Here is a 16,035-nt window from a genome sequence, read left to right as displayed (position 1 = left end):
ATAACAAAGCCTTCCCCTACAGAGAAATAAACCTGGAGAAGAGGCCCCTAAGCAAGCTGGTCCTGGGGCTCTTTTCACAAACACAAACACACCCCAAAGGGCCCCAGGACAGCAACACAATTACACCCAACTAAATCATGAGAAAACAAAAAGCTAATTACTTGACACATTGGAAAGAATTTACAAAAAACTGAGCAAACTAGAATGCTATTTGGCACTAAACAGAGAGTACAGAGTGGCAGAATACCTGCCCACTGTGACTGACCCAAAATGAAGGAAATCTTTGACAATGTACGGACTCAGTGAGCATAGCCTTGCTATTGCGAAAGTCCGCCGAAGGCAGACCTGGCTCTCAAGAGAAGACAGACTATGTGCACACTGCCCACAAAATGAGTTGGAAACTGAGCTGCACTTCCTAACCTCATGCCAAATATATGACCATATTAGAGGCACATATTTCCCACAATGAATTCGAAAACAAATCCAATTTGATAAACTCCCATATCTATTGGGTGAAATACCACAGTGTGCAATCACAGCAGCAAGATTTGTGACCTTTTGCCCTAAGAAAAGGGCAACCAGTGAAGAACAAACGCCATTGTAAATACAACCTATATTTATGTTTATTTATTTTCACTTTTTTTTCACATCGTTACAACACTGTATATAGACATAATATGACATTTGAAATGTCTTTATTATTTTGGAACTTTTGTGAATGTAATGTTTACTGTTCATTTTATGTTTATTTCACTTTTGTTTATTATCTATTTCACCTGCTTTGGAGATGTAAACATATGTTTCCCATGCCAATAAATCCCCTTAAATTGAAAATATTTTATTGAGAGAGAGACAAACACACACACGCACACACATGAAAATAACACATACATTGACATGTATGGATGTAAATTTAGCAAAATGGCATAACGTGGCATCTCTCATCATTTTATTTACTTTTTTCAAAAACCCACGGGCTGTATTTGATTGACCCTCATTTATTGAAATTGAATCAATTCATGTATTTATTATTATTGAACGTATTATTCTGATCACTTTTTTTCTTGATAAATTCCGATTGGTACCGGTCGTATCTAGTTATCATAGCTACAAAGTCATAATTATGGTTTAATCCCGCCTATCTCTACAATGTATCTTCTTGAAACCTTACCCACTCTGCTAACCTTATACCTAACTCTACCCTTGAATGAATACCAAAAAGCAAATGTTTGTTTTCATGAATTTGTACGATAAATTCAATTTTTACTTCTTTGTGGCTGTGGTAACTAGTGACCACGGAAGCCAGTGTCGTGACGTATTCAACGTGCGACCGCTTGCATGAAATCGACACATGACACAATCAGTCGTGATGTATTTTGCAACAGGCGTCTGGTCGTCCAGGCGAAGAGAGTATACACGAAAATTATGTGGTCCAGGTATCGGTTCATTTGGGTAAATACATGTTGCTACATATTTCTGAATTAATTGGAGTCAGTCAAGACAATACTAAACATGCTGACGTCTAATAGTGTGTGCTACATTTTGGTTAGAGAATTTTTTTTGCTGCACGCTTTGGTCCCAAATCCTTTCGGTGTGTTGTTGGAGGCTCTGACATGACACATGCGGGCTAGCTTCAAAGGTGGTTCAAGTTAGCTAGCTAGCATACCGGTAGTTAGGATTCACAGTAGCCAATAATCAAAACATTGTATTGCCGTGCCAGTATGTACATTGCCAGAGAGTAGGTAACGCTACTGTGAACTAGCTATTTGAGTTATATATTAGTTAAATTAGGCATCTTAAGGGCATGTTTTTCTCAGCGTGTGGTGTCTATAGTACGTCTAGCCAGTCGGCTGAGGAGGCAAAGAAGGGAAAAATAGAAGGCAAGGGTCAGGTGTCTTGTTTTCCTTCCTCGGACCCAACTGAAGGCACTCAAATGGGGAGCCATACCCTGGAGACCATGACCTATTCGAGTCATTCACTCAAAAGCGGTAAGCTCTCAGCCGTCCAATCAAACACACGGCTAGAGCTATTAGTCCCTCTCTCACACAAGAGCAGGATAAAGCACAAACTTAAAGTGGAGCCTTCCATTGTCTCTGCTCCAGTCCTCCCTAGTGTAGCTATTAGCAACCATGGGCTTGAACCTGACTCTGAGTGCATTGCTCCCACAGACAACACTCAAGCAAATCTGAGATCAGATCTAAAGCAGATCTCTGTGTCTCATACCTGCTCTGACCTGCCCCTGAGTCAGTCCCCCTCCATGCACTCCCCTTGCCCTCCCTCCACAGTGCACATCAATAGACAGCCCCTGCCAGTCACACACGCCTCTTACCTCTGCTGCAGCCCTGTGGCACAGGTCCACGACCCATCCCTAACCACAACCACAGCCCCCATTAGATCCACAAACCATAGACAATGCCTGAAAAGGGGCCTAAAGCACAACAGAAAAGGAGTCTCTCCTCTCTCCATGCGACACAAGAGGCATTCGCGGCGCCGGTGTAACATCCAGTTCTGGTGCCAGGTGTGGCTGAAGCGGGGGCACAGAAAGTGGCGGAGAGCCAGGTGTCTCCACTGGTTCTCCATGATCAGAGCTAAAAGACTGGCGGAAACCAGGAGACTCCTGTCTATTGTCAACACACAGATGTCTTATAAATACACTGGGGAATTGGAGGAAAGTCAGAAATGGCAGAAGGTACGCAAAGGAAAAGAAGTGGTCACTACGGCCATTGCATGTGATGGTCAAGGCCTGGACAGTGCAGAGGACAGCCAGGCAAGTTCAAATTGCATTACACCAACATAGCAGTCAATACAAAGTCCATGAGCATGTACATGTCATCCATTTATATGCTCAGGCCTATCCAAACACATTTATAAATCAATACAAGAGACCCATACTGACAGCAATAAAATCCAAAATAGCTAAATACTGTTTACTTATTTAGGCAAAGGGGAGTTTGGAACAGAAGGTGTGTCCGTCTGTGGGCACATCAGTGCTGTGTAGCAACCCTGTCAAGGAGGAGGACCAGGGCATAGTCAGAGCTAGGGATGCGGCCACCGCCACTAAACAGGACACATTGGTGACAAAGCGAGCAGTGCTGCATCTACCTCAGAGCCAGTGGGCGTCCACGGACGTCTGCTGGGAAGCAACAACGACGCTCATCCATGGTACATTTGTTTTTCTTAAACTTTTAAAATGTTTCCTTAAGTGCTGCCTTGAGTGTCTAATGTTCTTTCTATCTCCGTAGAGTTCCTTGACTGCTTCTATGTGAAGTACGGAAGTTTCATCCCATTGAGCAAGAGCGATGTACTGAAGCACCTTAACAAGAAGCTGAACACTGACCTTACTAAGGGGCAAGTACATAATAAATACAACAGAGAAGACATGGTTTTAGTTCCCTCACTTCATAATGCAATATGAGTAGTATGCCCTGTTTTTCCTGATCATGTGGCCTGACTTGGGTATACTAGGCCAGGGCTGCCCAACCCTCTTCCTGGAGATCTACTGTCCTGTAGGTTTCCAGTGCAACCCTCTTCCTAGAGATCTACCGTCCTGTTGGTTTCCAGTGCAACCCTCTTCCTAGAGATCTACCGTCCTGTAGGTTTTCAGTCCAACCCTCTTCCTGGAGATCTACCGTCCTGTAGGTTTTCAGTCCAACCCTCTTTCTAGAGATCTACCGTCCTGTTGGTTTTCAGTCCAACCCTCTTTCTAGAGATCTACCGTCCTGTTGGTTTTCAGTCCAACCCTCTTTCTAGAGATCTACCGTCCTGTTGGTTTTCAGTCCAACCCTCTTTCTAGAGATCTACCGTCCTGTTGGTTTTCAGTCCAACCCTCTTCCTAGAGATCTACCGTCCTGTTGGTTTTCAGTCCAACCCTCTTCCTGGAGATCTATTGTCCTGTAGGTTTTCAGTCCAACCCTCTTTCTAGAGATCTACCGTCCTGTTGGTTTCCAGTGCAACCCTCTTCCTAGAGATCTACCGTCCTGTAGGTTTTCAGCCCAACTGTAATTTACCACACCTGATTCTATTTATTAGCTGTTTATTAGCTGCACACCAAGCTGAATCAAGTATTTTAGGTTAGGGTTGGACTGAAAACTTACAGGACAGTAGAACTGGAAGAGGGTTGGGCAACCCTGCTCTAGGCCCTAGCTGTATCTTATATCTCTGGCCCTGGACAACTTTAGACCCAAGGTATAGCCTATCCTGTTGAGTTCACATGGTCAAGGAAAAACTCAGGGCCCTAGGAATTATGAGGCTCTCTACTAAAGAACAAAACAATGTTCTGTTCTGCCCTCTTTCATAGGAAGTATTTAATCTCTGCAGTAGTAATGAAGTACCAGGCTGTCCTAGCGCATAGAATGATGCCCGCTTTCCAGGTGGTCTACAACAAGCACACTCTGACACTGGAAGACTTGTCTACGCTGGACGATCAGAACTGGCTCAATGACCAGGTTGGTGCCTTTGACCCAAATCCACCAATTTTACCATGATATACAGTGCCTTTGGAAAGTATTCAAACCCCTTGACTTTAACACATTTTTGATGCGTTACAGCCTTATTCATAACTGGATTAAATAAAAATCCTCAGGAATCTACACACAATACCCCATATTGACAAACCGAAAAGAGGTTATTTGACATTTTAGAAAATAAATAAAAAACATAAATACTTTATTCAGACCCTTTGCTATGAGACTTGAACATTGAGCTCAGGTGCATATTGTTTCTATTGATCATCCTTGAGATGTTTCTACAACTTGATTGGAGTCTACCTGTGGTCAATTCAATTGATTTTTACAAGATTTGGAAAGGTGCACAACCGTCTATATAAGATCCCACAGCTGACAGTGCATGTCAGAGCAAAAAACAAGCCATAAGGTCGAAGGAATCGTCTGTAGAGCTCAGAGACAGGATTGTGTCAAGGCACAGATCTGGGAGGGGTACCAGAAAATGTCTGCAGCGTTGAAGATCCCCAGTAACACAGTGGCCTCCATCATTCTTAAATTAAAAGTTTGGAACCATCAAGACTCTTCCTCGAGCTGGCCGCCCGGCCAAACTGAGCAATCGGAGGAATAAGGGCCTTGGTCACATAGGTGACCAAGAACCCGATGGTCACTCTGACAGAGTTCCAGAGTTCCTCTGTGGAGATGGGAGAATCTTCCAGAAGGACAACCATCTCTGCAGCACTCCACCAATCAGGCCTTTATGGTAGAGTGGCCAGACGGAAGCTACTCCTCAGTAAAAGGCACATGACAGCCCGTTTGGAGTTTGCCAAAAGGTACCTAAAGACTCTCAGACCTTGAGAAACAAGATTCTCTGGTCTGATGAAACCAAGATTGAAGTCTTTGGCCTGAATACCAAGCGTCACGTCTGGAGGAAACCTGGCACCATCCCTACGGTGAAGCATGGTGGTGGCAGCATCATGCTGTGTGGATGTTTTTCAGCGGCAGGGAGACGAGTCAGGATCAAGGCAAAGATGAATGGAGCAAAGTACAGCGAGATCCTTCATGAAAACCTGCTTCAGACCGCTCAGGACCTCAGACTTGGGCAAAGGTTCACCTTCCAACAGGACAACGATCATAAGCACACAGCCAAGACAACGAAGGAGTAGCTTCGGGACAAGTCTCTGACTGTCCTTGATTTGCCCAACCAGACGAGTTTCAGGAGAAAGTTCTTTGTTTCTGGCCATTTTGAGCCTGTAATCGAACCAACAAATGATGATCCTCCAGATACTCAACTAGTCTAAAGAAGGCCAGTTTTATTGCTTCTTTAATCAGAACAACAGTTTTCAGCTGTGCTAACATAATTGCAAAAGGCTTTTCTAATGATCAGTTAACCTTTTAAAATTATAAACTTGGATTAGCTAACACAACGTGCCATTGGAACACAGGAGTTATGGTTGCTGATAATGGGCCTCTATGCCTATGTAGATAATCCATAAAAAATCAACCTCTGCCATATCGTGGATTCAGAGCTAATAGAACTCAAAGGGTTTTCTTTAATGGAAGCGTCTCTAATGTTAAACATGTAAAGTGTGGTGTACAGCAGGGCAGCTCTCTAGGCCCTCTATTCTTTTCTATTTTTACCAAAGTGACTGGCATTCCAGCTACAATAGTCATTTACAACATTAACAATGTCTACACTGTATTTCTGATCAATTTGATGTTATTTTAATGGACCAAAAATGTGCTTTTCTTTCAAAAACAAGGACATTTCTAAGTGACCCCAAACTTTTGAACGGTGGTATATATCCATAGACTGATATATAGTGTTATATACGGTCCTGAATGAATTGTGAATAATGATGAGTGAGGAAGTTAGTCACACAAATATCATACCCCAAGACATGCCGACCTCTCACCAATACAATATTCGTGAGTTAGCATTTTTTGAGGGGTATGATATTTCTGCATTCGATTCATTTAGGAATATCCTTAACCATGGTAGCATCCACATGAATGTAGAACTGTTTGACTCAAATGACACTACGTTATTTACCATTCATTTCTAATGGGCACAAAATAATCTGAAACACAACCGAAACACACAGCAAATGCATCCAACAAATTTGTCACAAGCTTCATGTAAAGATTGATTGCTAGGAATATGGGACCAAATACTAAACTTTTGACTATAATACACACAAAGGAATTTGTCCCAATACTTTCGTTCCCCTAAAATAGGGGCACTATGTACTAAACGTGCTGTAATTTCAGTTGATAATTCCCTCAAATTAAAGTTGACAGTCTGCACTTCAACCTCAGTCATTGTATAATTTCTATTTCAATTTTCATTGTAAGGTCATGAATATGTATGGAGAATTAATCATGGAGTCTGCACAACACAAGGTAGGTTTTATTTCCCATTATATTTCCTCCATTCTATCAAGAAATATTCATAATGTATTATAATGATGTGTTACATTTATAATAATGAGTCTGATCACAGAGGGGTAGAAATTCAACAATAGCCTGAGTCCTGATGCAGTTGCACTTATATAACAAATGGGAGCAACTTTGATTGTCGTCCCTCCATTTGATGCATGTGGTCTTGGTTCCTGAATGAACGTTTTTTTATTTTTTTACTTTTCTAGGTCCATTTCTTTAACAGCTTCTTCCACCGACAGCTCATGACCAAAGGATATGAAGGGGTGAAGAGGTGGACCAAGAAGGTAAAGGCTGAATTTCAGATTGTTGAACTTTGTTTTGATCTTTCAGAATGGATGTCACTCAAAAGCTTCTGATAAACATTGGAGATGGGGTCTGTTCTGTTTCAATTCAGGAGATTATTTGTGATGTACATCAACTTTTATTGGTGATAATGGAATTGACCCCAGGGTCGTTCATTTTAGCTTTCCATTACAACTTTTTTTATTTTTACATTCCGTATTCTAATGAGCACAACCACTGTTTCACTTCGTGCAAACCGTTTTCTACCCTACTGAACACATCCCTGGCGTCTGTTTCACTTCGTGCAAACCGTTTTCTACCCTACTGAACACATCCCTGGCGTCTGTTTCACTTCGTGCAAACCGTTTTATACCCTACTGAACACATCCCTGGCGTCTGTTTCACTTCGTGCAAACCGTTTTCTACCCTACTGAACACATCCCTGGCGTCTGATTCACTTCGTGCAAACCGTTTTCTACCCTACTGAACACATCCCTGGCGTCTGTTTCACTTCGTGCAAACCGTTTTCTACCCTACTGAACACGTCCCTGGCGTCTGTTTCACTTCGTGCAAACCGTTTTTTACCCTACTGAACACATCCCTGGCGTCTGTTTCACTTCGTGCAAACCGTTTTCTACCCTACTGAACACATCCCTGGCGTCTGTTTCACTTCGTGCAAACCGTTTTTTACCCTATTGAACACATCCCTGGCGTCTGTTTCACTTCGTGCAAACCGTTTTCTACCCTACTGAACACATCCCTGGCGTCTGTTTCACTTCGTGCAAACCGTTTTCTACCCTACTGAACACATCCCTGGCGTCTGTTTCACTTCGTGCAAACCGTTTTCTACCCTACTGAACACGTCCCTGGCGTCTGTTTCACTTCGTGCAAACCGTTTTTTACCCTACTGAACACATCCCTGGCGTCTGTTTCACTTCGTGCAAACCGTTTTCTACCCTACTGAACACATCCCTGGCGTCTGTTTCACTTCGTGCAAACCGTTTTCTACCCTACTGAACACATCCCTGGCGTCTGTTTCACTTCGTGCAAACCGTTTTCTACCCTACTGAACACATCCCTGGCGTCTGATTCACTTCGTGCAAACCGTTTTCTACCCTACTGAACACATCCCTGGCGTCTGATTCACTTCGTGCAAACCGTTTTCTACCCTACTGAACACATCCCTGGCGTCTGTTTCACTTCGTGCAAACCGTTTTCTACCCTACTGAACACATCCCTGGCGTCTGTTTCACTTCGTGCAAACCGTTTTCTACCCTACTGAACACATCCCTGGCGTCTGTTTCACTTCGTGCAAACCGTTTTCTACCCTACTGAACACATCCCTGGCGTCTGTTTCACTTCGTGCAAACCGTTTTCTACCCTACTGAACACATCCCTGGCGTCTGTTTCACTTCGTGCAAACCGTTTTCTACCCTACTGAACACATCCCTGGCGTCTGATTCACTTCGTGCAAACCGTTTTCTACCCTACTGAACACATCCCTGGCGTCTGATTCACTTCGTGCAAACCGTTTTCTACCCTACTGAACACATCCCTGGCGTCTGTTTCACTTCGTGCAAACCGTTTTCTACCCTACTGAACACATCCCTGGCGTCTGTTTCACTTCGTGCAAACCGTTTTTTACCCTACTGAACACATCCCTGGCGTCTGTTTCACTTCGTGCAAACCGTTTTCTACCCTACTGAACACATCCCTGGCGTCTGATTCACTTCGTGCAAACCGTTTTCTACCCTACTGAACACATCCCTGGCGTCTGTTTCACTTCGTGCAAACCGTTTTCTACCCTACTGAACACGTCCCTGGCGTCTGTTTCACTTCGTGCAAACCGTTTTTTACCCTACTGAACACATCCCTGGCGTCTGTTTCACTTCGTGCAAACCGTTTTCTACCCTACTGAACACATCCCTGGCGTCTGTTTCACTTCGTGCAAACCGTTTTTTACCCTACTGAACACATCCCTGGCGTCTGTTTCACTTCGTGCAAACCGTTTTCTACCCTACTGAACACATCCCTGGCGTCTGTTTCACTTCGTGCAAACCGTTTTCTACCCTACTGAACACATCCCTGGCGTCTGTTTCACTTCGTGCAAACCGTTTTCTACCCTACTGAACACGTCCCTGGCGTCTGTTTCACTTCGTGCAAACCGTTTTTTACCCTACTGAACACATCCCTGGCGTCTGTTTCACTTCGTGCAAACCGTTTTCTACCCTACTGAACACATCCCTGGCGTCTGTTTCACTTCGTGCAAACCGTTTTCTACCCTACTGAACACATCCCTGGCGTCTGTTTCACTTCGTGCAAACCGTTTTCTACCCTACTGAACACATCCCTGGCGTCTGTTTCACTTTGTGCAAACCGTTTTCTACCCTACTGAACACATCCCTGGCGTCTGTTTCACTTCGTGCAAACCGTTTTCTACCCTACTGAACACATCCCTGGCGTCTGTTTCACTTCGTGCAAACCGTTTTCTACCCTACTGAACACATCCCTGGTTTCTGTTTCACTTCGTGCAAACCGTTTTCTACCCTACTGAACACATCCCTGGCGTCTGTTTCACTTCGTGCAAACCGTTTTCTACCCTACTGAACACATCCCTGGCGTCTGTTTCACTTCGTGCAAACCGTTTTCTACCCTACTGAACACATCCCTGGCGTCTGTTTCACTTCGTGCAAACCGTTTTCTACCCTACTGAACACATCCCTGGCGTCTGTTTCACTTCGTGCAAACCGTTTTCTACCCTACTGAACACATCCCTGGCGTCTGTTTCACTTCGTGCAAACCGTTTTCTACCCTACTGAACACATCCCTGGCGTCTGTTTCACTTCGTGCAAACCGTTTTCTACCCTACTGAACACATCCCTGGCGTCTGTTTCACTTCGTGCAAACCGTTTTCTACCCTACTGAACACATCCCTGGCGTCTGTTTCACTTCGTGCAAACCGTTTTCTACCCTACTGAACACATCCCTGGCGTCTGTTTCACTTCGTGCAAACCGTTTTCTACCCTACTGAACACATCCCTGGCGTCTGTTTCACTTCGTGCAAACCGTTTTCTACCCTACTGAACACATCCCTGGCGTCTGTTTCACTTCGTGCAAACCGTTTTCTACCCTACTGAACACATCCCTGGCGTCTGTTTCACTTCGTGCAAACCGTTTTCTACCCTACTGAACACATCCCTGGCGTCTGTTTCACTTCGTGCAACCCGTTTTCTACCCTACTGAACACATCCCTGGCGTCTGTTTCACTTCGTGCAAACCGTTTTCTACCCTACTGAACACATCCCTGGCGTCTGTTCCCCTGTGTCCTGCAGGTGGATCTCTTCTCCAAGGCTCTGCTGCTGATACCCATTCACCTGGAGATCCACTGGTGTCTGGTGACGGCTGACACCGCCAGCAAGAGGATCCACCTCTACGACTCCCAGGGCATCGTTTTCAAGGAGGCTGCTGAGGTAACGTTGACATAACTTTTACTGATTTAACTTTTGTTTCTACAGGTTATTCTCATTGAGATCAAATCTAAATCAGACCTCACAACTGATGCCTCCCTACACCAGCTTTATGTGTGTCTGAATGCATTGGTGGTAGGGAAGACTCAAGCATATTTTAATAGGATGAACATGAAAATGCTTTATTTTATTTTAGCTATAATATGCTACTGTGGCTAAATATCTCACTTGACTGAAAGGAATGCTTTCATTTCATCCATACCCTTGCCCTGCACATTGTGGAATGACTTAACCAGTAGTGAATGTGTCCATATTCAATAACACAATATACATTCCAGTGATGTAAATGTTTAAACAAAATCGAGATCCTTACCTTTAAGAAAAATCCTTAACTGAAAAACATGTTTTATTTTTTTTGCCCACAAATTTAAAATCACTGTGCATTTTTCACAAAACATATTATTTTCTGTGTGTAGCCTAACTGGATTATATGGCTATAAAGAGCTGGGGAAAGTTGTGTAATTTAAATAAAAACCAGAGAGGAAGAGGCAAACTTTTGGCTACTTTGGTGAATTTGGGAGGCATGCAAGACAAGACATATGCACACTGGCCTGCCTGCCCCTCCTCTCTCTCCCTCAAGCTGGCCTGCCTGCCCCCTCCTCTCTCTCCCTCGCGCTGGCCTGCCTGCCCCTCCTCTCTCTCCCTCACGCTGGCCTGCCTGCCCCCTCCTCTCTCTCCCTCGCGCTGGCCTGCCTGCCCCCTCCTCTCTCTCCCTCGCGCTGGCCTGCCTCCCCCCTCCTCTCTCTCCCTCGCGCTGGCCTGCCTCCCCCCTCCTCTCTCTCCCTCGCGCTGGCCTGCCTCCCCCCTCCTCTCTCTCCCTCGCGCTGGCCTGCCTCCCCCCTCCTCTCTCTCCCTCGCGCTGGCCTGCTTGCCCCCTCCTCTCTCTCCCTCGCATTGGCCTGCCTGCCCCCTCTCTCTCTCAATGGCCTGCCTCCCCCCTCCTCTCTCTCTCTCTCTCGCGCTGGCCTGCCTCCCCCCTCCTCTCTCTCTCTCGCGCTGCCCTGCCTCCCCCTCCTCTCTCTCTCTCGCGCTGGCCTGCCTGCCCCCTCCTCTCTCTCCCTCGCGCTGGCCTGCCTGCCCCTCCTCTCTCTCGCGCTGGCCTGCCTGCCCCTCCTCTCTCTCCCTCGCGCTGTTCTGCCTGCCCCCTCCTCTCTCTCCCTCGCGCTGTTCTGCCTCCCCCCTCCTCTCTCTCTCTCACGCTGTTCTGCCTCCCCCCTCCTCTCTCTCTCTCGCGCTGGCCTGCCTACCCCCTCCTCTCTCTCTCTCTCTCGCGCTAGCCTGCCTACCCCCTCCTCTCTCTCGCGCTGGCCTGCCTCCCCCCTCCTTTCTCTCTCTCACGCTGGCCTGCCTGCCCCCTCCTCTCTCTCCCTCGAGCTGGCCTGCCTGCCCCCTCCTCTCTCTCCCTCGCGCTGGCCTGCCTCCCCCCTCCTCTCTCTCCCTCGAGCTGGCCTGCCTGCCCCCTCCTCTCTCTCCCTCGCGCTGGCCTGCCTGCCCCCTCCTCTCTCTCCCTCGCGCTGGTCTGCCTGCCCCCTCCTCTCTCTCCCTCGCGCTGGCCTGCCTGCCCCCTCCTCTCTCTCCCTCGAGCTGGCCTGCCTGCCCCCTCCTCTCTCCCTCGCGCTGGCCTGCCTGCCCCCTCCTCTCTCTCCCTCGTGCTGGCCTGCCTGCCCCCTCCTCTCTCCCTCGCGCTGGCCTGCCTGCCCCCTCCTCTCTCTCCCTCGCGCTGGCCTGCCTGCATCCTCCTCTCTCTCCCTCGAGCTGGCCTGCCTGCATCCTCCTCTCTCTCCCTCGAGCTGGCCTGCCTGCCCCTTCCTCTCTCTCCCTCGCATTGGCCTGCCTGCCCCCTCTCTCTCCCTCGTGCTGGTTTGCCTGCCCCCTCCTCTCTCTCCCTCGAGCTGGCCTGCCTGCCCCCTCCTCTCTCTCCCTCGAGTTGGCCTGCCTGCCTGCCCCCTCCTCTCTCTCCCTCGCGCTGGCCTGCCTGCCCCGCCCCCTCTCTCCCTTGTGCTGTCTCGCCTGCTCTTTCTCTTCGCCAATGTTGCCAGTGTGTGTTCAGTCTTCGGTCTGTTGCGTGTGGAATATGCCAGCCTATTTATTGATGATAGGCCCTGCTTTACTGAAGTTGCAAGACAGATTGCGAGATAGATAGGTCTAGTACACGGTTCTTCCTCTCTCTGCCTGGTGGCCAACCTGCCTATACTGTGCCCCTCCCCTTTGTGTTTGTGTTCTCGGCAGTACAGCAACTAATCAGTCTCCTCCGTTTCAAGTTCCAAAAATACCAATCTTAGCAGTCGATTCCTAGTGGAATCGAGTCTTAACACAAAAATTTTTATTCACGTGGAATTGTATTTTATTATAATTTAATGGAAAACGAATAAAAAATGGTTTTTATTTGTCACATCCCTAATATATTCATGTTTTATCATAGCTTAATTAAATTGTTACTTGCTTAAAATTGTATTTGTTACTTGAACAAATACAATTTCCAATCATTAAAATGCTATTTCACCTGATTTAATGAAGTCAACATTAAATTTTTTCTCCCCCCTTTCCATTCTATAGAATGTTTTAAGGTACATACATACTGAAGCGAAGGAGAGGAAGCAAACTGCATTTCAAAATGGCTGGAAGATGTATATCAACGAGGTATGATACATTGAGCTGTGTGTGGATCTTTGAAATTGAGTTTTAATGTTTGCTTGATCATTTTTTAACACAATAGAACAAAAATACTGGTCTTTAAGGGATTGCCTGCAGAAATCCTGCCAAAAATGCCATTTGAAATGTAGCCCATGATAATCACTGTTTTGGGTGTCTAACTCCTATTGATTTTTCGCAGAGAATACCACAACAGACAAATGAAAACGACTGTGGAGTTTTTGTGTTAGAGGTACCAGTGTATTTAAAAATATATATATCCTTGATTATTTGAATTGTCTGCTTTTATCGTCATGTACCTCTGTGTCAGTGCAATCTTAATAAAGTATTACTTTCTGTCTCACTCACCCTGTTCATTCGTGTACCTTTCTCTCAGTACTGCAGGTGCCTTGCTTTGGGGAAACCGCTGCAATTCTCCCAAGGGGACATGCCGACTGTGCGAAAGAGAATCTACAGAGAGCTCTGTGAATGCAAGCTACAGGGCTGACAAAATGGACCTTTCACCTTTTCACCATCCTCACTCACCTCACCTGGGTCATACTAATTAGGGCACACTGTAGCAAAATGTTTTGCAATGGTAAAACAAAGTAGAGATTGTCCTGTCTTTCAAGAATCCTTGAGCCATAGAAAATGGGGGGGGGGGGGTTGGTTTGGACCCTGTCATTGTGTTAGCTGATATATCTAATTAGTGGAGAAGCATCTCCACCCCATATTCTGACAACCTGTCATTTCAAGCCGCATGGTAGCAGACTGACTAGCTGGTATTTATTTTAGCTTATGGTGTAACAAAATATGTTGTGAACAGTCTGTAATGACAGCAGACTAGTTGGTCTCCTAGATGTTGACATTTTTATTTTATAAAGAACTTGTATGAACTTGGTACTTACTGACTTAACAAAGTCTGAGGCAACTCTATATACGTGTGTCCACTGTTTTTCAATGGTTATTGCATTATTCTACATGAGCTTCAACAACGCTTAGACTATTGTTGAAGGCGGCAGACCGAATAGCAACTTACCATTGAACATACGGAAGTATTCTATCTAGTTTTTGTTCACAATTTCGTTATAGTTTGTGTTTTAGACATTTCTGTATGGGTCAAATTTAAGTTTTTTTGAATTGGAAAAATTGCATTCATTTAAATGTATTCTGTTGTCCCTTTGTCAGTTAGATTTGCAATTTACCTTTAAGACTTAAGTTTTCCTATTATGTCATGTCTATCTCCCGGAGGCTCAGTTCTGTAACAGGTCAGCAGGAGGTTAATTTGGATCAGGTTTTGAGCCATTAAAAAGTAAATCAGGGCCCTTATTCATAAAGCGTGTTAAGGTAGGACTGCTCTGAGAAGCTTTGAGAATACAGTCCCAGAAGGATACGTAATGTTTTTGTGTCTTTGTCACCTTACTTTCAAGAAAGACATAATCTGGTATTTTTATTTAACCAGGCAAGTCAGTTAAGAACAAATTCTTATTTACAATGAAGGGCTACCGGGGAACAACTGCCTTGTTCAGGGGTAGAACGACAGATTTTTACCTTGTCAGTTCGGGGATTTGATCCAGCAACCTTTCGGTTACTGGCTCTAACCACTAGGCAACCTGCCGCCCCAATATTGAACAAAGTTATTGTAAAGTATATGTACATAATAATGTTAAAGTAACTAAATTAATTTGATTTAGAGCCACTCTGTGTGCATTATTTTACCTAATGTATTGTACATATTTTCACTTAACAGATTTGATATGCATGTTGAGATTATGAATAATGGTGAGATATATATACATACATTTGGACACGTACTCAATACAGGATTTTTCTTTATTATTACTACGTTCTACATTGTAGAATAATAGTGAAGACATCAAAACTATGAAATAACACATGGAATCATGTAGTTACCAAAAAAGTGTAAAACAAATCAAAATATATTTTATATTTGAGATTCATCAAAGTAGCCACCCTTTGCCTTGATGACAGCTTTGCTCACACTTGACATTATCTCAACCAGCTTCATGATGGAGTCACCTGGAATGCATTTCAATTAACAGGTGTGCCTTGTTCATTTGTGGAATTTCTTCCTTAATGCGTTTGAGCCAATCGGTTGTGTTGTGACAAGGTAGGGGTGGTATATAGAAGATAGCCCTATTTGGTAAAAGACCAAGTCCATATATGGCAAGAACAGCTCAAAAAGCAAAGAGAAATGATAGTCCATCATTACTTTAAGACATGAAGATCAGTCAATATGGAACATTTCAAGAACTTTGAAAGTTTCTTCAGTTGCAAAAAAACATCAAGATCAATGATGACACTGGCTCTCATGAGGACCGCCACAGGAAATGAAGACCCAGAGTTACCTCTGCTGCAGAGGATAAGTTCGTTAGAGTTACCAGCCTCAGAAATTGCAGCCAAAATAAATGCTTCAGAGTTCAAGTAACAGGTACATCTCATCAACTGTTCAGAGGAGACTGCGTGAATCAGGCCTTGATGGTTGAATTGCTGCAAATAAACCACTACTAAAGAACACCAATAAGAAGAAGAGACTTGCTTGGGCCAAGGAACACGACCAATGGACATTAGACCGGTGGAAATCTGTCCTTTGGTCTGATGAGTCCAAATTTGTGATTTTTGGTTCAAACCACCGTGTCTTTGTGAGACGCAGAGTTGGTGAACAGAAGATCTCTGCATGTGTGGTTCCCACC

The 16,035-nt window shown here is 45.0% G+C and overlaps 1 protein-coding gene across 2 annotated transcripts; it reads left to right on the top strand.

The window, feature by feature from the left end:
• The first annotated feature begins 1,368 nt into the window (after positions 1-1,368).
• LOC139559725 (uncharacterized) lies at positions 1,369-14,719 on the top strand. 2 transcript variants are annotated; one of them, XM_071375981.1, is made up of 10 exons: positions 1,369-2,767; positions 2,940-3,162; positions 3,243-3,348; positions 4,298-4,445; positions 6,795-6,842; positions 7,088-7,165; positions 10,496-10,633; positions 13,247-13,330; positions 13,524-13,574; positions 13,719-14,719. In XM_071375981.1, the coding sequence occupies exons 1-10, from the start codon at positions 1,805-1,807 to the stop codon at positions 13,827-13,829; spliced, it is 1,950 nt and encodes a 649-aa protein (XP_071232082.1). In that variant the 5' UTR covers positions 1,369-1,804; the 3' UTR covers positions 13,830-14,719. The 2 variants fall into 2 exon arrangements, with proteins under 2 accessions (XP_071232082.1, XP_071232081.1); XM_071375980.1 differs by having other exon boundaries at positions 1,384-2,767; positions 3,243-3,352; positions 4,302-4,445; positions 13,719-13,966.
• The last annotated feature ends 1,316 nt before the right edge of the window (positions 14,720-16,035 follow it).

Source organism: Salvelinus alpinus, chromosome 30 (assembly GCF_045679555.1).
Source record: "Salvelinus alpinus chromosome 30, SLU_Salpinus.1, whole genome shotgun sequence".
In the NCBI taxonomy this organism is placed as follows: Eukaryota; Metazoa; Chordata; class Actinopteri; order Salmoniformes; family Salmonidae; genus Salvelinus; species Salvelinus alpinus.
Note: the sequence above shows the minus strand (reverse complement) of the source record. Positions and strands in the feature narration are given on the sequence as shown.

What these genes read in the sequence shown, in the direction of transcription:
- LOC139559725 (XM_071375981.1), top strand. Translation starts at nt 1,805, where the DNA reads ATGTTTTTCTCAGCGTGTGGTGTCTATAGTACGTCTAGCCAGTCGGCT. An exon ending in AACACTGACCTTACTAAGGG is followed by an intron (nt 3,349 to 4,297) that starts GCAAGTACATAA and finishes CCTCTTTCATAG; the next exon opens with GAAGTATTTAATCTCTGCAG. An exon ending in TGAAGAGGTGGACCAAGAAG is followed by an intron (nt 7,166 to 10,495) that starts GTAAAGGCTGAA and finishes TGTGTCCTGCAG; the next exon opens with GTGGATCTCTTCTCCAAGGC.